Below are 24,220 nucleotides of genomic sequence, written 5' to 3' on the forward strand. Positions count from 1 at the left end.
ATTTTTGATAGTAAGTTCAACTTTGTCTCCACTTTTTTCCCCTTCTTTTTCCTTTTTTTAATCTATCTAAAGATAGATGAAACAGATAGATAAAAAAAATCTATCTATCTATCTATCTATCTATCTATCTATCTATCTATCTATCTATCTAGATAGATAGATAGATAGATAGATATTCTCTTATCTATATTTTTGCATTAGAAGCAAGATGGCAAGATTTTCTTTTCCTTTTTGGAGAATACTGAATGTCAGGCGGAGAGCAGAAGTGTGAGAGATGTTTCAAGCCTCCAATTAAGCTTTCTTAATAGAGTCATTTACCACCTATAATCACTCAGGTATAATCCCGTCTTCTCTTAAACGTCGAAAAACCCATATCGGATACGAAAAAAAAAAAGCAGCAGCTGCAGCACAAAGTGCTCCATACAACATCTTCCCGATATAAATGTGTATAATTTTTTAAAGATGAGAGCTCCATACAAATCCTTCGTGCTTTCACAGAAGTTTTCAAAAATAAAAGCACCACTCGTGCAGGTAATCCCCGGGACTAATGTGACATGCATGATATAACATAATACTTCTACAAGCATGCATATCGGGAGGGGGGGGGGATTGATTTCTAAAGTCTGCGTTCTGGAGACGCTGGTGCACATTTTACGCACGGTACCAGTCTGTTACACTTACATACCAGCGGCCAGATGAGGGAGACATACGGCTTCGGGACATGTCGAAGTATCCCGAGTAATTTTTTATAAGATTTCATTACCTCTTTCTTCAACTGGAAATACTACAGAGCAAAGCGCGTTGCTGGCTTCGTCTGGCTAAACCGTGTAAACGCTTTTTTTTTTTTAGACCGAGGAGGAAAAGGTAGTTAAAGGAGGAAATCAGTGCGCTACTGTGTGCTGGGCGTTTATGATAAAGCGTGTGAAGCGTACAGTCCGTCAGTCAGCAGTCAGTCATCCAGTTCAACATCACTCTCCACTGAACTCCAGCTGTCACATCGCGTCCTCCGCGCCTCTTCGAACTGGCCAGGTAAGAGAAATCACTGCGACTCTTAAAGATTTACCCAAGTTATTTGTGAAAAGTTTCTGACGAGTCGGATTCTGATGGACACGCGTTTCCCAGGGATGCCACTGTTGGTTTTCTTTCTTGTTAAAAAGGAAGTAATGGCGAGGGCTGAAAGGTGACTAAGGAATTTTCTACAGCTCATCGTAAAAATGAGTCGAGAGTCATCCAATAGAATGCAAAAAATACCAAATCTGTGTATTTCTCTGGTGTTTATTGAGCATCTAATTAGTATACAGTTAGACCACGAGCATCATATCCTATATTTCACTGCAACCTTCAATTATATCATATTATTGCATACAGGTTTTTTCTTTCACATAATGTAAAATTATGATTTATAAACATCAAAAATGAGGGTTTTTATACTATAAGTTGTGTAGTTATGAATAAGAATGACGCAAGGTGGCTGTGCATTACAATCCCCAGTTTGCTTGTTAAAGACATGCAGGAGCCCAAAAGAATTCACAGTTTTAAAGTTGTAGTTTTGACACCTCAAGCCGCATTAAAAGCCCACGTTTTAACCTTTTTTCTTAACTATCACCTGTACAGAGCGGCACAGCTACTTTCAAAGCCACCCTCACCCTCTGCCCCCCCCTTCTCCTTCCTCCTGTTTCCAAATGCTCTCCTTTGAAGCGATGATGCCCCATCTGTCATATGTGAGCAAAGAGAGACCATGCTCTGCTCTTCTCAATTACTGAATTCTCCTCATGCCAGCTCCGGTGGGACAGGAGGAGGAGCAGGTGGGTGGCAGTCAGTACGATCAATCAACATGAAATATTCAGCTTTGAATATACACATCATTTACTAATACTGCTGCTGCTCTCCTTGTTAGAAACACCCTGAAAAATAGTTGGGGTGCTTGTCTAAAGCGTTTTATAACCGAGAGCGTGCGTGAGCTGTGACACAGTTCCTGATGAAAAATTGGGCCAGTGCATATTCAGGTGGCACCACAAAAAAAAGGGTAAACTATACGCTGCACCGACACCAGAGGGGTATCAAAAATTATTATCATTATGACTGAGAAGAAATTAGAGAGAGAGGGAGGGTGAGTGGATGAAACTGTATTAAATTTAGCGCCACAGCCGTTTTCTCATTATGCTGCGGTAAATTCATGCAGCTTACATGACAAAGCTCTGCTTGGCAACTTTCTCCCCTGATAGAAGCACTTGTTTGAACATGAGGCACATGATTTGAATATCTGTAATCCACGCTGAAATCAACAGGCCAGATGAACTTTTTGGCACCTTCTTACCACCACACTGAGTAGGATTTTCTCCCCCCCAAAATGCTTAAGCTAGTTAGACTTTGGCTTAAAATCACTTCGAGTATGGAGACAAAGCAATGCAAAAGTAATTTATTTCGTCTTTCCCCGATGCATTGTGTGGAAATCGTAGAACTTTGACCTTCCCAGTCATTCAAACTCTTCAGGAAACTTTGAATCTGCTAAGTGTCTGCACTGTGATAATATCTCTGTGATGTTGCCTCATGAAATTTGCCCGAGTACTATGGCCTTAAGTATTTGAGCTATGAGGCAATACAGTGAAAAGCATAGCCCCCTCATATGAGAACACAACAGTGAATAATTAATAACCTTGCTCCCAATTCCAGGAAAACAATAGCATATTGTAGGAACGTTGCGCTAATTTAACAAGAGGAGAAAAAACAAAAAAACTTTGACAAAATGTGGAATGCTCTGCCATTGTTGTAAAGCATGTCTGTGTGAGTTTCGCTCTAGTTGTTCCATCCACTGTTGCTTTCCACACTTTCTATACTGCTGCTCCATACTCGCACACAATGTAGGGGTTGCATGCTGTTTGCATGCTGTATACTGTTGTAGTGTAATGTTGTTTGCCTTTGAGATTAATCAGAACCCATTAAATACCCCTCTCTCACCTGCTGGCAGTATGTGAGGTGGAAGTGCACATGCAGGAAGCTATTTTCCACAGGCCTCCTCTCTTGGCTGTCAGCTCCCATTAAGGGGGAAGGTGTCATATCTGTAACACAGCTGAGTGCAGATGGCAGAGTGGAGGGGATGGCTCACCGATTTAAACAATGATTAATGAACAGAGATGGAAAACAAATTACATTGGACTATTGGAGGCAGGGAATTGTTTTTATGAAAATGTTAATTGTGTCTGCCAGGCTGATACCACGAGTGGGGGAAGGGTGGAGTGAGGGCAAGGTAGTGAGGCAACCAGGGGGCTAGTGATAGGACGTCTACTACTCCCCTGGCTCAGATTATCGGCGTGTCTCAGCATGCAGTGTTTAATACCGTACCTTGGCTTTAAGACCTCTAATGTGCCATAACTTTCAAGGTTTGGCTTTTTATGATGAACCCCATGAAGAATTGTCGCCCACCACTGCACCAATTAGCGTTATCTCTAATAATAAGTGGTTGTAAGTGACGAGAGAAGGCGCCCTGTTCTAGTTGTAATTATTGCAGGCGGGTGCAGCTGCACTACTTAGGGAGATGATGATAATTATTTTTCTTTTTTTTTTTTTCATTGCGGGTTGATTATTTAAGAGCATCATACACTCATCAGAGTAATCAGGAGAGAGTGATTAGTGAAAATCCACGAGGCTAACAGCTGCCACATTAAACACTTGCCTCTGTTGCCAACACACAGAGGCAGAGTCCTTCCACAGGACAGAGACGAACGAAAGCACTTCACCTTCAACTCCAGGAGCCGCGTGTGTTTGTTAGAAAGTCGAGGCTCGAGTTACACGCAGAATTAGAGTAAACAGAGCTCTCTGCGAAAAGACACGTTGTTGTTGTGCACCAAGGTCGATCTTCGGCGCTTCGGTTAACAACTGCAGGAGTTTGTTGCAGGGGAGTAAAAGTTTGATAAGGCATTTTGGGAAGTGTGGGAAAAATCGCTCTTCTTCCCTAATGTCCTCTGTTGTGTTTAGGTGGGCACCTTTTGAACGTTCCTCTGGACGGTGACTCTTTGTCAGGCCTAATTCAGCATTATCAAAAAGAAAAAAGAACACAGTCCCAATTAGAGATGTGTGCCATGACCATGTCCGGTGGTCATGCTGCGTTGCTTGCCACTGTGTAAGGCCTGCTAAACTGAGGGCTAATTCTCTTAGCCCAGATGTTGCCTGAGCACAGTCCTGGGATCCCACTGGGTTGATGAGCTCAATCAGTGAAATGATGAAAAGATGATTTTGTCCCTGTAATTACAGTGTGTAAACTACTTAGCTAGGATTGCAAAGGAAGTCATTTTCTAATTACGCTGGTACCCTGTTGTCTAATGGTGGATGTTTTGTTGTTTTAGAGAGCATGTGAGAGAGAGTGAGAGAAAGGGAAGAAGAGCAGGAGGAGGAGGAGGGATGTACAGTATGTGTGAGATAGATAGATTGATGGGGAGAGGAAGAAGGAGGAGAGAGAGAGAGAGGAACTTCATGAGGGGTCTGTGCTCTGCTGCTGCGGCTGAAAAAAGACCATCACAAGGGCAAGATGGCTGCCAAATGAGAGTTCATTGAATTATCAGCCCAGCTAATGTGCCTCGGATTATGCTCTTTGTTTGTCAGTTTTTTTTGTTGCCGTGGATGCCATAGCTTAATGAGATACTGTAAGTGGCATTACCAGACTCCTGCTGTGATTTTGTGATGACTCGTTTAATGACTTTTGTTTTAGTGCCTTCAAGTGCTTTTTTTCCACGACTGAAAATAGACACATCTAGTTTTTTTTTCTCGTGTCTTCCTTTCACTTTTGCAAATATTGGCCAATGCGAAAGACAAATGCAGTGCAAAAAAGAAATTGATCCTATCGCAGTTAGGAGGGCTGCTAACTTAAACGTTGTAGCGAGCGAGAGTTTGCATCCGCCCGGGGAAGTTGTCGAGAAAGCAAAACATATCAGTCTGTTGCAGACTGAAGAAGCTGTGTTCTTTGAGATCTGTGCGAGTTATGTTGGAGCCGACTGCTGTCATGCAGGGCCCAACCATCTGATGCAGCCTACACCATGTGGATAGGCTTCTCTTCTGCGAGGCATCCCCTCCTCACCCCACACTGTTAACACACCCCATCGTACGCCAAAGCTTTGTTTGTGTCCAGAAAGAACAGGTGGTCTGTGCAAACAAGAGCAACTGTTTACACATTAGTGATCTTAAATACATTCTATATGCATGTGCCTCCATGTGTGTGTGTGTGTGTGTGTGTGTGTGTGTGTGTGTGTGTGTGTGTTATGGAAAGATAGAGACAGCATGTGAAAATGGGTGTGTTTGCAAATGCCTGACAAAGAAGAGTGAAGTTTATATTTCCTCACTCCGAAGTGTGTGAGAGCTAATGAAAACAACGAAGGAATTTCACAAATCCAGAATTTATTTACAACACACGCACACACACACACACACACACACACACGGTTATGATACTGCTGCTATTCACCAGAGTACCTGTGCACACTTTCACTCTTGCACGCCGATTGGAGCCATTTGTCATCTGAAAAGACTTCGACGCCACCAACTCATACAGGTACTCACACAGCTGGTTGCCTCTAAGCAAACCTGCTGTTTTCAGTCTGAGTTCCAGGTGCTATACCCTGTGGCTTTTAGCATGTTGCCAGAGGAACTTATTTTTCCCTTTGCGGCACGTTCAAGGCCGCTAATCTGCATTGCTGACTGAGACAAACAAAATGAATCGAAAGCCACCTGAAATAGCCGATTCTCACATAACTGTTCATCACTGCTGTTTCACTTGCATGCCAGGTTTATTTTTAAGGGGCACAAGACAGTTTTTTGGGGGGGTTTTGATAGTGGTAGAAGGAGTGGCATAGATTTACGTACAACACCCGCAACAAATGTGTATGTATTCTTTTATGAGTTCTTTAGCTATTACTCACAAGGAGCTAGTTTGTCAGTGCTGTGTGTGCTCTTTCTGTGCTCTGTACTCCTGCAGTAATGAATGGTGCTGGTTAGACTATTCTGTCTCCGTCAGGCTTTTGGGGGGCCTACAGAGGAGCTCCTATAGGGTTTCATTAATCTGGCTGTCAGAAAGTATATGTGTGCTATCTTTTGTATGGGTCATGGTGGGCAGCTGTGTTACCACTGCCCTCTTCCTTGAGCATGCTGTTCATCCCCTGACATTGTGGTCCACGGGAGCGTTGGCTGGCTGATTTGGTGGGTGGGCACGTGGATGAAGTGAGATACAGGGGACATAAAGCATAGCATGGGGCTTTCACTGTCTTTACATAAGCTCATGTGTGATAAACAGTTGCCTTCTGCAGCCTGGGAAGTCAGGAATTCCAGGAATTTTGAAGTAGGCTGAACCATTTTACAAAGAATCTGGGACATCAACAGACATATTAAATGTCAGACTGCATGCTTATTTGCTCATATGAGGCATGAGCATCTGCATCCAACTCTATAATTACATATGTGTTTCATTTTTAACTGCATGCGTTCACTATTGAGTTGAGTTTTTATTACTGTATCATGCGAACTGTTTCCAGCCTGCCTGGGTAAACAGAACACATCTAAGCCATTGCATGTAGATTTTCACACATTATTACAGGGGACGGTAAATAGATACATACTGAAATTAAACAAGGATTTCCAGTTTTTGGTCATCTGAAAACAACGTACAGGAAAAGGCTGTTATCAGTCATGTTAACAGCAGATGATCTTTAGCTTTCTTTGCTTGTTAGAGGGCTCACTGTAGCTGTTGGGAGGAGGCTTTTGCAGCCATTTGTGGTGCATTTATTGTATTTTTCAGTCAACAACCAACATCAATTATTAATGGATTTTTATTAATTTTAACCGCTGCTAAAAAGAAAAATGTAACACGCACTTCTGATCTATAAATTTCATTCCACTTTCATCACTCTAGGCCTCGACACATCCATCCATCCATCCTACATGGCAATGCACTACAAGGTAAAAATATCGTGTTTCCACTCTCTTGTAGGTCAAATCTTTTATAGAATCCCCTTCGCCTGACAGCGGTGAAAGTAAATATAACAGTGTTTGATATTGTCACATCTAAAATCATCCCGAATGCACAGCCTCCTTGGCTGGTTGTAATGCATGTGTCACATTTTTGTTTCCCTTTTATTGCCTGCGCTAAATCACACCTGCTCCTTGTTCGTATATGTGCGTCCACACCTAAGAGGCGCTACTGTGACACAATGCTTCATAACAATCAAGCGCTCTCTCAATCTGCACTAAAAGAGCCTAATCCACTCTGACAGTGAAAACACCTGATGGCCCCGCTCCCATCTCCACAGATTCCCACCGAACCCAGTCCGCACGCACAAGCGATGACGGCTCTCTGCCTCGTTGCCATGCGCAGTTAATCAGAGAAATATCACTTTAGTAAATATGAAGTAGATCTAGTGTATGCTAATATCATTCGCTCACTTTCTTCCTGTCAGATGTGATTAGGTCAGGCCTGTAGCCTTACATTGATCTGAGCTCGGTGCAGACACACTGCTCACACCAGCCATGGCTGCAGGCAGCTCTTTATCCGGGTGGTTTTATGTGCAACATTTTCATGCCTGATCAAACTTGCTGTGGACTAGGGGTAGAGCTATCTCCTTGACTATTAGCTGACTAGGTATTCCACATTTAGGATATTATTTTAATTATTTAAACATATATATATATATATATATATATATATATATATATATATATATATATATATATTAGGGGGCACCAGATAATGGTTTGAGTTGAGTGGAGTAATGTATAACATTGTTATTACTGTTTTACACTGCAGAAGAATCCAAAAGCATTATAACAAAGCTTTAAAAGATACAAGAACACACAGGAGGCGAGCTGCCTGTTTGTGACAACAGCAAAAGTTATTCAATTCAATTCAATTTTATTTATATAGCGCCAAATCACAACAAAAGTCGCCTCAAGGCGCTTCATAGATACAGAGAAAAACCCAACAATCATATGACCCCCTATGAGCAGCACTTTGGCGACAGTGGGAAGGAAAAACTCCCTTTTAACAGGAAGAAACCTCCGGCAGAACCAGGCTCAGGGAGGGGCGGGGCCATCTGCTGTGATTGGTTGGGGTGAGAGAAGGAAGACAGGATAAAGACATGCTGTGGAAGAGAGACAGAGGTTAATAACAGATATTCAATGCAGAGAGGTCTGTTAATACATAGTGAGTGAGAAAGGTGACTGGAAAGGAAAAACTCAATGCATCATGGGAATCCCCCGGCAGCCTACATCTATTGCAGCATAACTAAGGGAGGATTCAGGGTCACCTGGTCCAGCCCTAACTATATGCTTTAGCAAAAAGGAAAGTTTTAAGCCTAATCTTAAAAGTAGAGATAGTGTCTGTCTCCTGAATCCAAACTGGAAGCTGGTTCCACAGAAGAGGGGCCTGAAAACTGAAGGCTCTCCCTCCCATTCTACTTTTAAATACTCTAGGAACAACATTAATTATGTTAATTTTAAATTTGTTGCAAGACATGAGAACTCAAGGTCAATCTAGCATAATAATGAACAGCCACGCTAAGCGGCTGCTTACACGTTTTAGATGATAAGCCAAGTTTGAGATGGATGAATGATGGGCAAAATATTTGCCAGCAGAGTTTGCCTGTCACTCTCTCGGGCGTCATCCTTTACCTTCGCAAAATGAGCCCACACGTTGGATTTCCTGCCTGCATGACATGTGCACCGTAACAAATGCAGACACCAGCTCTTGTAAATGACACTGTCTATCTGTCTGACGCAATGTCACCACTTCCTGTGGTTGTTGGAGTTTTCTGTGACTGACCAAACAAAGCTTTGCTGACTAAGACTATTTTTTTAATCAACTAACATTTGGTTGATGTTGTTATGGGTTATACTCATAATCAGATTTGATTTGGAAGGCTGTTATTTACATGAAAGTTAGCGTTTTCATTTTGGTGCCAGGTAAGATTTACTGTGCCGGAGTATGACAGCGAGATTGTGTCGTGCCAGATTGTTCTTATTGCTCTCTTGTTTAGCTCAATCTCTCTTCAAAAGGCTAAATGTAACCCAGAGCTAGTACACATGTGCAGTGTTTAGCAAAGAAGGCATGCACTTGTGCACTAAACCATCGTCAAAGTGATTTCAGAAGATGTTGCAGAGACAGAGCTATTTAGAGTTAAGTTCAATCGATCGTTATTGATTGGTTGCAGACTTTATATTGGCTACACCGTACAATAAGAGCAACTGCACAGTAATGACATTAATTAAGGCAAATGCGAGCTCGGTCTAACTGACGGCCATTCTTGAAAATGCGTGGGAAGTGGGGCTAACCTCCCATTTGCTTTCTTTTGTGGAAAGGCTGTTCAGGAATATCGGGTCAGGAGCTGTAAAGTGGATCTATGATATAAAGATATAATTTACAGACCTTTTCTTGTCAGATATGATTAAGTCAGCGCCATAATGGTCACATTGATTTCTAATCTACATCTTAGAGCGGACACGCCAGTCACACGAACCGTCGCTCCCTGCCTGCCAACTCTTTATCTGTGTGGTTTTGTGTACATCATTTTTCGTGACTGACTGAGGTTGCAGTCCAGGATGATGTAAGCCTGTGTTAATTCAGTGTGGACAGTGCAGGCTTTGTTCTGTGCCCTTTGGTGCTGCACTGGAGCTGCGCAGGGCTCGCCTGTGTGACCTCTACCATTGTAGCACGATGTGAATTTGAAGCTTTGTTTTGCTGCTACAGTCGAATAAAAAAGGGGGAGCCGGGAAGGGCAGGCTTTTTATTCAGATATGCTTCCTTTAACTTTAGTTGAAATTTTTTTGCATCCATCATTAAGTTGTTTATTTTCCTCAGTACTCCTGTGACATAATTATCCTAGTAACGGTTTTATTCAAATATGCAGCAGACCTGCTGAAAAAGCTTAACTATTTACTTTAATCTTCTCTTTAAAGCATTTCAAAGATTTGTGAAATGCGAAGGAAGGGCAAGTAGAAGCAGATAGGCTTTGATGTTTTCTGCTGCCTTAGTATTGTGTGTCACTAACAAAATGAGATCTAGACAAAGATTTTCAGCTTACCCTTTAGTAAAGATGAGATATTTGTTGAGGAAGCCTTTGTGGTTTTACATAATCAGCATTTTCGCAGTCTCCAACAATAATGTAAAACCACAGGTATACTTAAGACAGGATGAGGAGAGTCAGAACCTACTTTGCACTATTTCCTGACCTATTTGTGGTGCATAACTGGCATTATACAGCAGTTGCAAAAGTACAGATTTACACCTCGTTGACAACACATGGCCATATTTATTTAGCTTTGTTTTTTCCTCACTTAGTTGCTCTTCTTATTGCTTCTAATTTTTTTTAATAATACATTTCCTGCAGCAGATTTTGAAATAACTTATTGCACCTTTTGTTTTTCTCTTTAGGTCAGACAAACAGGAAACAGGCACGCCATCTAAACAGCATGAATCCACATCCTGTTTCAGCTAAATAAGTGCAAACACTTCATTTTACTAACCTTCAGACTGTCCCAGTTAGACACCCCTGACCACCATACTGTAACATCACCCAGTCCCCGAAAGGACAGCTTCATTACCCCGTCTACCCACCCAATTAGGAGCCAGATGGCACTTCTGGCCAACCAAATCATGGATGCACGAATTCTCAGCAGCATGAATGGGAGAGTAGAGCTGTCCCAGTTCCTGAGAGTCACCAATCAAAGCATTGTCTCTCAGGTTAATTCTTCCCAAGATGATAACCGCAAAAACAGGAAGTATCCCTGCCCGTTATGTGGAAAGCGTTTCCGCTTCAACAGCATCCTCTCCCTTCACATGCGCACTCATACAGGTGAGAAGCCTTTCAAGTGCCCGTACTGCGACCACAGGGCTGCACAGAAGGGCAACCTGAAGATACACCTCCGCACACACAAGCAAGGCATTCTGGGCAAAGGCCGTGGGAGGATTAGGGAGGAGAACAGGTTGCTTCACGAGCTCGAGGAAAGGGCGATACTAAGAGACAGGCAGATGAGAGCCAGTCACGTTAGCCAACCGCAAGCAGCGAATATAAACCACCATCAAAAGCCTCTACCGCAGACTTTTCCGACACAGCCTCTGCTGTTAAGCAACTCTAGCGCAGCAGACAGCCAGCCGTGTGGCTCCACCTCTCCCAAGTTGACTACAATTCATGACGAGGCCATCCAGCCCCAAACCACTGGCTTCCGCTGCTCTTTCTGTAAGGGAAAGTTCAGGAAGCAGCAAGAGCTCGAGCGCCACATCAGAATCCTCCACAAGCCCTACAAATGTACTCTGTGTGAGTTTGCTGCCTCGCACGAGGAGGAGCTCATCAGCCATGTTGAAATGACACATATCACAGCCGATTCGGGCTCAGGGCAAAAGCCCACGACTGGGGCTGGTGATCAGGGAAAGCCTGTCGGTGAATTCCCCTGCGAGGTGTGCGGCCAGACCTTCAGCCAGGCCTGGTTTCTAAAAGGCCACATGAGGAAACACAAGGATTCTTTTGAGCACTGCTGCCAAATCTGTGGCCGTCGCTTCAAGGAACCCTGGTTTTTGAAGAACCACATGAAGGTGCACCTTAATAAGCTCGCTGCTAAGACCAATCTCGCCCCGGAGCGCGATTCCTCTGCAGAAATGAGTAACCTGACGCCATCGGAGCATCAGAGCAACCTCTACTCCCAGTACATCTCCCGCATTCACAACAGGTTCCTTACAGCTGAGAGAGTGGACCACCCAGATTACAACCAGATGATAGCTGCAGCAGGTGTTGACATGAAGGTCAGAGAGATGTTGGGGCGGATGATTTCCTCGGGGCCTGGTGCGGTGACAGATGCAGAGAGCTCTTCTTCGATGAGTCTAAATCATCTCCACCCTCCGCTGAGTTCCTCTAGCATGGAATATCTGCAGAAAGTAATTGCTGCCAGAGATGCTCTCACCAACAGCAGCAGCTATGCGGGTTGGCAGATCATAACACCAGGGTTACCTATTGAACAGCAAATGTTCAGCCCTAAAGACCAGCAGCAGCAGCAGCAGCAGCAGCAGCAGCAGCAGCAGCAGCAGCAGCAGCAGCAGCAGTGCTCCTCCTATCTAGAGAGATGTCTCCCTCTAGATGATGGGAAACTGTGCTTTGGTGACCCAGACACCAAAACCATAAGCAGACCTGGGAGCCCCGGCAGCGTGAGCCATCATGGGCCAGCAGAGATGATCACCGAGACGGGGAACTCTGGCAGCGCTGTGGACCATCGACCGCAATCTTCTTCTCCAGCTACAGGTAATCCAGTGCAGGAAGTTTTCAGAGTAAAAGATTCGGAGTACTTCTCAGCCTCTAGATAACGTTTTAATCAATCATTAGGAATTAGACCCTGATGTTTCCATCTGTGAACTAATCTCAAAATATTTGACATCAAAGCATCTTATTATTGTTATATTTTTTCCCCTTTTTGTCAGAAAGGATCAAGTGCATGTAAAACACGTGTCATCATATTTGCGTAGGTGGATTTAAAGCAAGCACAGGGTCAGCAACGCAGCTACAGATATTATCATCCACAAGGACTTTGTCTTCCTTTTAAAGATAATGGCATCATGGTGAATTGTAGGGATAATTAGTACCCTCTATTTTATATCCGTCACATCCCCACCCCTTGCCTACAGGGGCACAAGATGTTAATGCATGCCATCTGGTGTTTTTAATGATTTGATATATACCACCCAGTGATTTTTATGATTTGATCTACCACCTGGTATTTTTATTGATAGTCTTCTGTTCCACCTGGTGATTTAGATGATTCGGCTCTATGGGTAAATGCCTTCTTTATCATGGCATCCTGCTAACATGTTATCATGAGTCTAAATTACTGCTGTAACGGCGTTATTAAGAGACGAGAAGAAAAGATAAATCCAAACTTTGTTCGCTCTCCTCACAGCTTACGCTTACGGTTATTTTCTTCCAGTGTTAGAGAACTACTTATGTGCATCTAAGTCTGCTGCGCTCCTGTGGGATTTGGGCCAGTATCCTCTTAAATGATGGCCGTAGAGCAGAGATAAATGGATCAGGTCTAATCTCATTAGATGTTTTGTTTCCATATTGTACACACATACTGGCATCTGCATATTTACATGTAAATGCTCACAGTTTACAGCCAAATCCCTCTCTGGTTGCTCTTTAAGAAACATATTCAAGCTCTGTTGTTTCTACTTTCCCTCTTCTCCCCTATCTCCGAGACCATACGGTGTCACTTCCAGAAACATTTACGATAGTTGGCTAGCTGAGGATTTGAGCGTGCACAGTTCTGGGATGGCACATTCAGTATCAGACTCTAATTTCAGTCAATATTAAGCATGGAAACTAATTCATTGTAAAGGTCAGGCGTCATTGCTTTAGTCAATGATGGATCCGGCAGGCTCTCTCTCCCCCTCTCCTCCTCTCCTCTCTGTTCTTAGTCCTGTGTAATGGTAGACTCACTCTGGGGGCTTAGCACCGCATTGTTTAGCTCTGACAATATATCCCAGAGACCTCTGCAGCTGCTCCCTGTGCTCACAATGACAGATTAATTAACACAATCACACGCTGCTGGCCCTGGCTCAACGCACAGGTCTGCTGCGGGACAGATAGGTAAATCCTACACATATGGAGAACACGCACCACTTGATGAGGGTTTAATAACAGGGATAAGTTTTTTCGGAGGTGGGGGGTTGTAACTGATCAAGTCTGTCTGTCTCGATGCTTGGACACGGAGGCAGGGAGAGTGAGAGAGCGAGTGTTTTCTAATTCAGGAGAGCGGAGATGCTGAGGAAGAATTACCACTGCCAGATGTTCGGCTTGAGGAACATTGATTAGTCCAGAATTACAGGCTACATTATTCATAGTCAGCCTATGGTGGTCATGAAGTTATTGATGTACCCAATATGGATGGCAAATATAGTACAGTCATGGCTGTCAGAGTGGGAGACAGGTTCTTACAGCAGCCCGATTTAGATTTTTAACTACAAACACGCAGCGTCGTAAATGAGAAATCGGACTTTGATTTGAATAGGAGGCGTGTTACGAATCGCTTCTTTCAATATCTAATCAGGACAGATTTCAAAATGCGCTTTAACTTTAATTATAAGTTGAGATTAAGAATAACGACTCTTCTTAAAACTCACAAAGAGTCCACGCTGCAGGCCTCTGACCTACATTGGACCGGCTAGATCCCACGTCTGAATGAAGAAAACACAAACTGCTAAAACGCGCTGACAGTTATTAATTAGTCCCATTCAATACTCTTAACCTCAAGGTCGGCGAGCAGGCACCATGTAACGATGTTGTCCCCACATGTGTTCCCTGCTTTCATGCTACTTTTACTGTAAGTGTTACAGCCAAGAGAGCCTGAAGTGATAAGCGTCTATAAAACTGTGAATGGTAACATGAGCAGCGGTTTACCCAGAAACACAGATAAAGCAGGCTGCTGTGCAGAATATCACTTTTCCTTTGGCTGTTCCACTTCCATCCGTCTATTCTTTGTGATTGTTGAAAGCAAAAAAAAAAAAGCATCTTTTTACTAAATAGGTTCTTATCTAACTCTGTCATAGCTTTACAAATTCAGCTCTCATTCACAGATCAGAGTCAGTCTGACTGGTTTGTCTAAACTGATTACCTGTTGGCTTTGCCGTTTCCCTCTCACTTCTGTCTTTTAATCCTCTTTTTAATTATTATTGCAGATATGAGGCTCAAATTAAGCTCAAAATGCTTGTTTTCCTAGCATGCAGATAAAAAGATTTACCCAGGGAGTTCTGAACACCTGCCTTGAAATATTGTTCCACCGTCTCCTGAATGCCATTTGGCTTAATTGACTTGGAAACGTCCCAAATGCGTCATTGACTATGTGGTCTAATTAATATTAATAATATATGCTATTATAAACATCAAAGAACATCTGGTGCCCCTGTTTTTCTCACCAGTCTTGTGTGTGACTCTCACTCTCACTGTTTCATCTTAAACCAAACCAGCCACTATGTATCTCTGTTTTGCATTTCAGTTGCTTGATTACATATGTACAGAAAGAGGCAAAGCCCCGCCGCATGCAGAGTTTGATACCTACAATATAACTGCCAAATGCACGTGTAAGCATATAGTGTGTGAGTACGTGATTGCATTGACGGTGATATATGGACGTAAATTTTAAAGCCCATTTCCATATGAAATGAATCACTCGTCCGAGCCCAGCTGCACGCTTTTTCCATAGACACGGCTCACTTGAGGCATTTCTTTATTTATTTACCTTTTTCCTCCGCCTTGCACATTCAGTAAGGGCGGATAACTCATACGCATCACTTCATTAGATGCTCTGTGTTAGGTGAGAGAGGCTGGGGTTTGTAATGATGCAGTAATTGGAGTTTTGGTTGATAAATCTAAGCTCTAAAATTACTCCCCTCACATAATGTGCGCCTCTGCACTGTAAGTAAATCTTAAACTGATTAAGTTAGCATGAACCAGGCAATCACAAAGATGGCACCCATCCAAAGGAAGAGGAAAAAAAAAAAGGCAGAGTCTTCAGTCTTTGTGTTGTTTTTAACCGCTTTCATGAAGGCTGGCAAATGGGTTTAGGAAGGTCCGCACTGAAAGATGAGGTCAGATATATGTGTTTTCTGCATTTGGAGCTGACCGGTAATGTCATCGTAATTTAAGCCACAGAATAATTGAGATATATAGTGTGTCTGAAAGAGTTCCATTAAGCTGTTTGGATCTTTTCTCTCTCTCTCTTTTTTTTTTGGTCTGTTACTGGAGACAAGGGTGTGGCACTGTTGAAGTCTCTTTCCCGCTCTTGCACACCCCGCACACATGTAATCTTACGTAGACTTTAAATCAAACATGCTCCACACGAGCACGCTCGCACATAAACACTCAGAGTGCAGTGCAAACAAAAGGAGAAGACTTCAGTTCAAGGACACGAATTCCCCATTTCAGCTGTGACTTTTCAATTTCATTTGCTGGAGCTCTATTTAATTAATACGTGGGTGTTATTTTACGGTTTTGTAAATTGTAATAGTAAAAAAACAGCCCTCTCTTTACTACGATTCAGCTCATAATGCAGGTTTTCTATTAAAGTTGGAAACAAAGTAAAGTAACTACTACAGATCATTAGATTTAGATTTACCTCAGAGAATTACCTCAGGGTCAGATCTCGAGGTGTATGAAATTGATATTTCTCTGGCGGGGGATGAATCACTGTTGTAACTCAGATATTAGTCCATTAAAGAAGAACAATAAGGCATCAATATGCATAGAATTAAATTAATGGTGGTGGGTTTATCTCCCTATCCCAGACACATCCCTAAAAGACACAGTATAATGTATGACCTGACCTTCAAATGCCAGGAGAGTGTTGGGCAATAAACTGCCAATATTTGTGGCTTAATGGCATCGGATGACTTTTACTGTAATTGGAATGGCAGCGAAACAGCTGGGCTGTTTAAAGACAGTGCAAGGCAGAGGTCTCAGACAATCACTAACTCAAAATGGTCACAGGGAGTGTGTTTAACCCTGAAGGGTGTTTCTGTGATAGCTATAAGGATTAAACCGAAGGTAAACAGAGGGAAGAAGACATTTAAATTACCTTTAATTAAAAGTTATGGTGTGCAAGATCAAATCTTGCATCCAGATGGATATTATTCACTGGCTAAAAGGAGAAAAATCACCCTTTGTCATTCTCCACAATAATACACTTTGTACTGTTTGAATTATGTTTCCAACGCTCCATTTTTCAAGTGTGAAGCAAAAATAAACTCAGCTACAGTACATGGTGTGGTTAATCAGAACTGCTCACATGTTGGACTTCGTTATTTCTGACTGGGGAACCCACTTACTGGTTTTGATGGAATGAGGTTCTTGTCTGCAACATCTGCCTTGTTCTAGTTGCTTTACAATCTCACTGTTTATTATTTCTGGAAGAATCTTGTTTGGTGTTAACGTCTTTGGGTGTATTTATTGCACATGGTGGTGGCGTCCATACTGTAAAATGATGGATCACTGGAGCTGAAAGCTGATTACAAGCTTGATTTACTGCAGGGCAGCACTTAAATCATTCAACTCAGCCTGGTGTGGGATTGCAACATTTTTCATGTTTAGACAACTGTTGTTGGTACACGCTCAGAACCAAATGCTCAGTATGTCTCATACACACATGCTTTCCTAATTTGATTAAGTTTGTCTTATATTTTTGCTTGTCATCTGTTGCTGTTAGGTGAGAAAGTCTACAGGTGTCCACCTTCAAATGACTACACCTCTGCACAGACAGCCTCCCTCGGCTTCCATCTGGATCAGTACCACTTCACCAACTGGCAGAACAACGGGGATCTTTCTTCTCCTCTGCAGCCTAGCAGCAGCAGCAGCTCCAGCCCTAACCCCAGCTCCAAGCTCCGACCCAGATCCAGGGAGGACTGGAGCCCGGCTGCGGGGCCGTACCTCGGTCTGGAGAGCCACAGCGAAAATTCCTCGCTTGTTAACAAGCAGTCCGAGCTCGCTGACCGAGACGCGGGTCTAGACGGCTCTTTGTCTGCTCAAAATCGGAAGTCCCAGTATGAGCCTTTGGATTTGTCTGTCAGGCCGGACACCGTCGCATCTCATTCGGCCGTGTCTCCTGCTGTGCTGGTACAGATGTCCAGCGTTTTTAGTAATGGACTGTCCTCCTCCATTACCCGCCAGCGACAAAGTTACCCGAACGCACCAGCTGAACTCAGTGTGAAACCCACATTTCAGCCTGACCTCTTGGTGCATGGAGCCAAGGAGGAGATGAACGCACAGAACGCAGGCTCTACAGTTCACGATGGTGAAGGTGAATTTGAGAAATCTGACCAAGGGAGGGAGGACAAAAATGACAACGCTGCCAAGTGGAAAATACTGAAAAATAATGTCCTTGAGTCAAAAGAGGTGGGACAGGCCAGCGCTGATTTTGAGGGTGCTGGTGAAAAGAAGCAAGACAAGCTAGGACAATGGGTCAGAGCTGTGGCTGAATCTCCCATTTCCTCTCTGGAGAGCTTAACTCCAGGACAGTCGGATCCACTTCAGCACCAGGGCGGCCTGCTCTCCTTCCTCAGATCCCAGGGGAGCCTCAACAGCACACCTGCTAGCGCCAACAAAGTCGGTCTGAACGGCGGGGGGAACATGGAGAAAGATATTTCATCAGGTGAGCACCAGCTTATATATCACATACACTAAATGCAGCTGTCACTGTTATCAAGATGTAGCCAGAGCTGTCTCCAGATTCGAAGGCAAATATTGCCACCTAGTGGTCAAACAGCAGCTATGCTTCGAACCACAGTATTTCTGTGCATGTGATAAACTGCTGCGAGTGAGAACAGAGCATGATTATTATTTTTTGACTAAGCTCTATATATAACTGGCCAACCAGAGTGCGAGCTCAAACTTTTATACATTGTCTGGCGTGAGGATCCTGCTGCAGAACATCAAAAGAAAGTTTTGGCAGTATCTCAGCCCTCGTCACCTGACAGCAGAAGCGTGAAGATCGAGTGTGAGTGTGTGACTGAATCACACCAATTATGAACAGCACACTTCTCTTATACTTATAGCACTTGAGTTTTTTCTTGCAGATCTTATATCTGATCTCAAACAAGGGCTAAAGAAGACACAGGTGTGTGGCGCTGATTACCCCTACACTTTAAAGGGCGATATAATCTCCTAGTGTGATAGGTTACAAATCGCCAAGCCAATGGAGCCCACTGATGGAGAGGCTTAAGCTCTCGTGCTGGTGTGATATGCTTGCTGAGTGCAGATTTAATAATGCTGTCTCTCAGGAGAGGGAATCCAACAGCTGGGGTCTTTGATATGCATGTATTATGAGTGCAACATGATACACCTTCCCTCTGATCCCCCTCTTATTCAGAAACTCAATATGTTCATGTGAAAGACAGGAAAGTGCCTGTCAACTCCATTAGGGATTAACATCTGTTCCCTTTCTTTATGATTCCAACAGCAAGATGTAGTTTTCTATTTGATTGTACAGATGGTTATTATAATATGCCGAGAAGCACCCCTCCCCTTCACCTCCTGTCATAGGCGTCACACTGTTCATGTTTCTTTCTTGCTTTTATTATGTATAATGCCATTTGGATTTTAAAAAACATTGATTTAAAAAAAACCAACTTTCCTCCGAAAAGCAGAAAAAAACGACATCAAACAGTTTATCCCTCACATGCAGCACGCCGTACCGTAACCGTGGCCTGCACTTTTCAGCAATCGGATCAATGCAAGGAGCTATTTCAAGCATCGCTTGCCTTTTGTTCACTGCAGATTGATCCTCGGCGTTTTCTCTCTCAGGAAGTTGATTTCAAAGGCACAATAAACACCTGTCAGTCAAACTGGACAGCGAGATGCGGGGCTGACATTGAGAGTCCGTCGAGTGTCCTCTAAAACTGAGCTAAGCAGGTGGCCTAGCAGTCTGTCCTGTCTGCAGCGCTGACCAGGTGGCTTTGTCATGGGGCTGTCTTCTGTTGACCCCATCCTCTCCATACTGTATGGCACGTCGAGTGGCATGGTGACATATTGCTGGGCAGTTTGGACATGGAGTGATGTGTTTGTGATGACAGTTCAGGTCGGCTCCAATGTGCCAGCAGTGGTAATTGGCCAGATGGTGACCTCTGGTTGAACCTGTCTGCATGCTCATTAGTCTCACTGAGCCCTCCCTTGTGTTTTAAACACTCTCTTACCGCTGCGCTGCTCGGGCTCGACCACTAGATGGCGACATTTACCACTCTAACAGCTGAGGCTGCGGTAAATATCTCACTCCCAAGTAGTGTGACATGCATCCATATTTCAGAGGCACAATTAGGACAACTACTTCTGAGAATGCTGTCACGTTGCAAAACGGATGCCTTGGGGCAACTTTAAAAAGAGTTAACCAGTTAACCGTGTCAACTGTTCCTTCGGTGATGTCGGATCAGGCCTCGGACTCATGAGAACAAGTGAATATGAGAAGATCGATAAAGAAAGGATTAAGAATGAAAGAACGTGGAGGACAGAGAGAAAGAAAAGGCCCTGATTTGAAAGGTTGAAAGGGGTGAGTCATTATCTCATTGTCTGACCTCTGTATACCCTCCGCGGAGAGGGTGACAGAGAGCGGGAGAAAAGGAGAGAGAAAAGGAGCGAGAAAGATCACCATAGATGGAGATAGATGGAGCGACAGCGAGGTGAAAGAGGAGCGGTAGTGCGGCTGTCTCTATGAGCAGATGTCGTTTGAGGGCAGCGAGAGGGCAGCGCGGCCTGCCTTTGTGCCGTGCTTCTCCCCATAGAGATAATGAAGGGTGGAGCACTGGGAAGGATGTGCAGTCATCACTCACTGTCTGTGTGCCATCAGAGCTCAGGCCTGTGTCATCCGTCACCATTCAGCTCTTCTGGCCCCCGTCGGCCCCGCCACTGTCATCATGGTCATTATCTCAGCCTGTGACACACAACACACTCTCGCTGCACACACACACACACAAACGCATCATTGCATGCATGCAGGTGTGAGCATACATGTGTACAATCTCAAGCAAATATGCAAAGGCAAGGCAGGATATGCTTTTCTAGTACTAGTCCCTGCCTAATAGCAACAAAAACAAAAATATATATAAAACTATACTTCCCATAATAGACAATATAACCACATATAAACCTACTGTTTTGATATATAGAATGATGATAAGAAGAATTACAACTGAAAGACTCAAATAAGTAAAAATCTACTAAATAATATATAAAATTTTGCTTAGTTTACTGTTAAAAAGGTTGACACATTTTAGTCTGTACACAGAGGTTTTAGCCCTATTTAAAAAAAATAACTAGTTAAAGGAATGAAAAGAGGGGAAACAAGTTAGATGAAAGGATTATATTTAATCTTTTGAGTGGTAGGCTGGCTCTGGATGCAATATCTTGATTTTTGAATGAGTAAAAGGCTCATTCAACATGCAGAAATTTGGGAATACACGCCAGAGTCGGGTGACGAACTTTAAAACAAATCCCCAAGTTTTCCCCTTTTCTTTGAAATATAAAATGTGAGGTGCAAGAAATTCTAAACTTGCCTTCTGGTTCATCTCTAACCGAACATACTCGTGACAGATTATTTTTTTCTTTTTGTGCTGTGATTTCAACTTCACTCACTTTCAGTTTATCTTTTGAATAAAGTCGTTTTGAATATGCGGTTAAACTGTTGGTTTGTTTATAATCTGACTTATTCATGAAAGATTGTGCGTATTGTCCTGCTCCTTTTGGCCGCAACTGTGAAAATAAATTGCAAGAAACTGAGATTATCCTTTAAGTTCAGTGTCAACGTTCTGCAGATTCAAAGTCAGTAATCACTCTGTTTTTCTACTGCTGGCAGAGTTCCACTCTTTCTTTCAACACCACACAATCCCACCCTTCTCATTTCCTGTTGAGTCTCTTCATGCATTGTTATATATGTATAGGGGTACGTGTGTGTGTGTGTGTGAGTGTATTTCTTTGAGTGAATGGCTGGTCTGAAGCTGTGGCTTGAGTAGCCTGTGAATGGAGGATCATATGGCGGCGAGATGGATGGCTAAGAGCCCACTGCTGTCTCCTCTAATTGTAAAATATTAGTTACATTAGACTCTGGCCTGTGATTAATGGAACTTATTTGGAGGTTGCCCTCTGTTGGACCTCCCCTCTCCTCTGGTGGGAGGACTAAAAGAACAGCAGACTGAGGAAGACGAGGAGGGACAGAAAGCAAGGCAACAGAGGCAGAGGAGGGGGAGACACGCTGGGCACCGAGCGACTAATGTAGGCCCAAGACCTTTTGGCTTGTTATTAACCGACTTTATGAAAGTGTAATAGGCTACAGGATCGTTCACAGCGCCTGAGTGCATTTACAAGGATCTGATAAGATTGAGGAAAATCTGTCGAGTTTATCAAGTTACAAGGGAACGTGTGAAATTTGAGGAAGCGGAAGTCAGAAAAATGACATTAAAGTTTTAACAAGGAGTGTTTATTTTTATGCATCCAACCTCCTCTCCTGTCTTTCCACGTCAGGCTGAAGCCAGGGAAGCTTAAGTGAGGCAGGCAGAGTTTAAGACGCGCCACAAACTGCACTCTACCTGGCTCTGACAAAGCTTATCTTTACTGTTGTTCTGTCTCTCACACACACACACAAACACAGACACACATAGACCCTTCTGTGCTATCCTGATGATATTCAGATGTGTCAGGCCTAGTTTGTAAATGCGCGCGTGTGTGTGTGTGTCCTTTACGGCCATCAGGTTATTATACAGCAACAGATGGAGCATTACCTTTTATTGCTCACACCTTCTGTGAGTTTTCCCACTTTTCCCTCCAAAAAACACCTTTTTTATGTAGATGTGAAAGCGAGCGTTGAGCTGTGTACAGCTGTCTCAGCTCTGATGAGGAGCATGATCGAGTGGAAGAGGCGAGGGCGGGGTGAAAAGGCTGAGACAGCCCTCACTTTTTGGGAAGTGATGTCAAATGACATCAGCACATAATGGTTTACTGTAACCATGAATCACAGAAAAACACATTGAAGTGTTAGACAGAGGGGAAAAGAGAAAGTCATTATATGAGGTAACATCTCAAAAATAGCACAGCGGTGAACAAGGACACATGGCTGTCTAGGTAGAGAGGTAAATGAGTCACTTTTGCTTTGATCTTAGCAAGCCCGAAGGCTTTGGTATCATACTGAGTTTTTATTGAGGTTAGATAAACATCTGGAAGCTACTAGTGTTAAGCTTTGTTGTTTGTATCTTAAGGGTACATTGTGTGCTGGGTCATGTATGTTCACATTGTTTATGGAGAAACTATGCAGCGGGCACGAAGGAGGTGGACAGACAGGACGTTTTGGCATGCCTCGCCTCCCAGCTGCAGACATCTGTCATTCCTCAGCTCAACACTTGTGTGCGTGTTTATTTATTTGTGTGTGTGTGTGCGTGCATGTGTGAGTTGTGAGCAGGAAGTGTGTAATAATGAGCATGAACTTGCATGCCTTTTTAGAAAAACCCGTCAGCCCGTTAGGTGTCACAGGATGAAGGCTAAGTGCCAAAGTGATCAGAAAATCAACAATCTGCAAGCCGACAGCAGCTTCAGCGCACAATAACAAATATTAACATTTCTCTCACATCTCACCTGGACACATCTGTTGCAGAGCACTGGAAAAATGACCTGCCAAGACTAATGTTTGCTATCCAGAACTAAAAACATACCACATGCATTCTTCACAGAAATCAGCATTATTCTGTTTTAGCAGAGGTTTATTCTGCGTCACACGGTGAGGCTTTTTATTTGATTTTATTGGCTGTGTTGTGTTCAGCATGCACAAACCTGATGCATTATAATCTCAAAAACTGCCCGGTGGGATTGTGATTATTTACTTGTTGCAAACATTAACCGCCACCCCATTCCCGTGTATTCGTTTCCAGCTCGGAAGCCTTTCCAGTGCCGTTACTGCCCCTACAGCGCCTCCCAGAAGGGCAACCTGAAGACTCACGTCCTTTGTGTGCACCGCAAGCCGTTTGACAACAGTCTCTACCCTGACCGCCGCCTTCGACGTTCGCACACACCCCAGATGCCCTCCAGACTGCCTCTGAGCATCACGGGAGACAACCGCGCGCCAGAGAGAGACCAGATCGGCGTGACGTCCCTCTGCGGGACTTGATGTTATCGTATTAACAGCACATACAGACAGTTACGGTTCTTGTTTTAGCTTCACCTCAAAAGGATTAGGATGATGGAGATTATTAAAAAAGAAGTTAACAGCCAACCTTGATGTACATTCCAGTGTTTACTTGAAGAGCCACAGTATGTATTTATCTGTAGCAAAAGAAGCTGCCTATAATAATAAAGTCCATTGTGATGTGAATGTGTAGCTGGGGTACTTAGTGTCGTTCATTTTGTCTAAAGTGTCCAAACGATTTACTTGTGTTTACATGCATCTATCAGTCCAGCACTTGTCTGATAGGGAGAGTGTACCGTGCCTGCCCAAAGCACTTGTTCTTTCATCCAGTAAATACCCTGTGTTACATTTTTGTAAATATCGCTCGATTTCCCTTCCAGTCCAGAAGTCTTGTCTATCTGTCAGGATATGGTGCCAGATGTTCAGGCTTTAATCGCGGCAGATGTAATGAAGTAGAATGTTGCACATCGGAGCTTCCATTTGTTCTGGATTCCACTCCAGGGAGAAAGCCTCTCTCACATATAATTATTGCCCATTAACTCCTATGCTTCAT

The 24,220-nt window shown here is 43.5% G+C and overlaps 1 protein-coding gene across 2 annotated transcripts; it reads left to right on the plus strand.

The window, feature by feature from the left end:
- Positions 1-729: 729 nt before the first annotated feature.
- On the plus strand, positions 730-23,818 carry LOC102797857 (uncharacterized). Of its 2 annotated transcripts, none has more exons than XM_006795824.3 (4): positions 730-1,029; positions 10,409-12,266; positions 17,218-18,159; positions 23,414-23,818. In XM_006795824.3, exons 2-4 carry the CDS (start codon positions 10,607-10,609, stop codon positions 23,647-23,649), a joined length of 2,838 nt encoding a protein of 945 aa, XP_006795887.3. In that variant the 5' UTR covers positions 730-1,029; positions 10,409-10,606; the 3' UTR covers positions 23,650-23,818. The 2 variants fall into 2 exon arrangements, with proteins under 2 accessions (XP_006795887.3, XP_035765844.2); XM_035909951.2 differs by lacking the exon at positions 730-1,029 and adding an exon at positions 1,741-1,805.
- The last annotated feature ends 402 nt before the right edge of the window (positions 23,819-24,220 follow it).

The sequence above is a fragment of the Neolamprologus brichardi genome, chromosome 7 (genome assembly GCF_056152115.1).
Source record: "Neolamprologus brichardi isolate AB-2024 chromosome 7, ASM5615211v1, whole genome shotgun sequence".
Taxonomy (NCBI): domain Eukaryota; kingdom Metazoa; phylum Chordata; class Actinopteri; order Cichliformes; family Cichlidae; genus Neolamprologus; species Neolamprologus brichardi.

Excerpts from the sequence above, each read along its gene's own strand:
- LOC102797857 (XM_006795824.3), top strand. The coding sequence starts at position 10,607 with ATGGCACTTCTGGCCAACCAAATCATGGATGCACGAATTCTCAGCAGC. Across the intron at positions 12,267-17,217 it reads ATCTTCTTCTCCAGCTACAG|GTGAGAAAGTCTACAGGTGT; the intron begins GTAATCCAGTGC and ends TGTTGCTGTTAG. Across the intron at positions 18,160-23,413 it reads GGAGAAAGATATTTCATCAG|CTCGGAAGCCTTTCCAGTGC; the intron begins GTGAGCACCAGC and ends ATTCGTTTCCAG.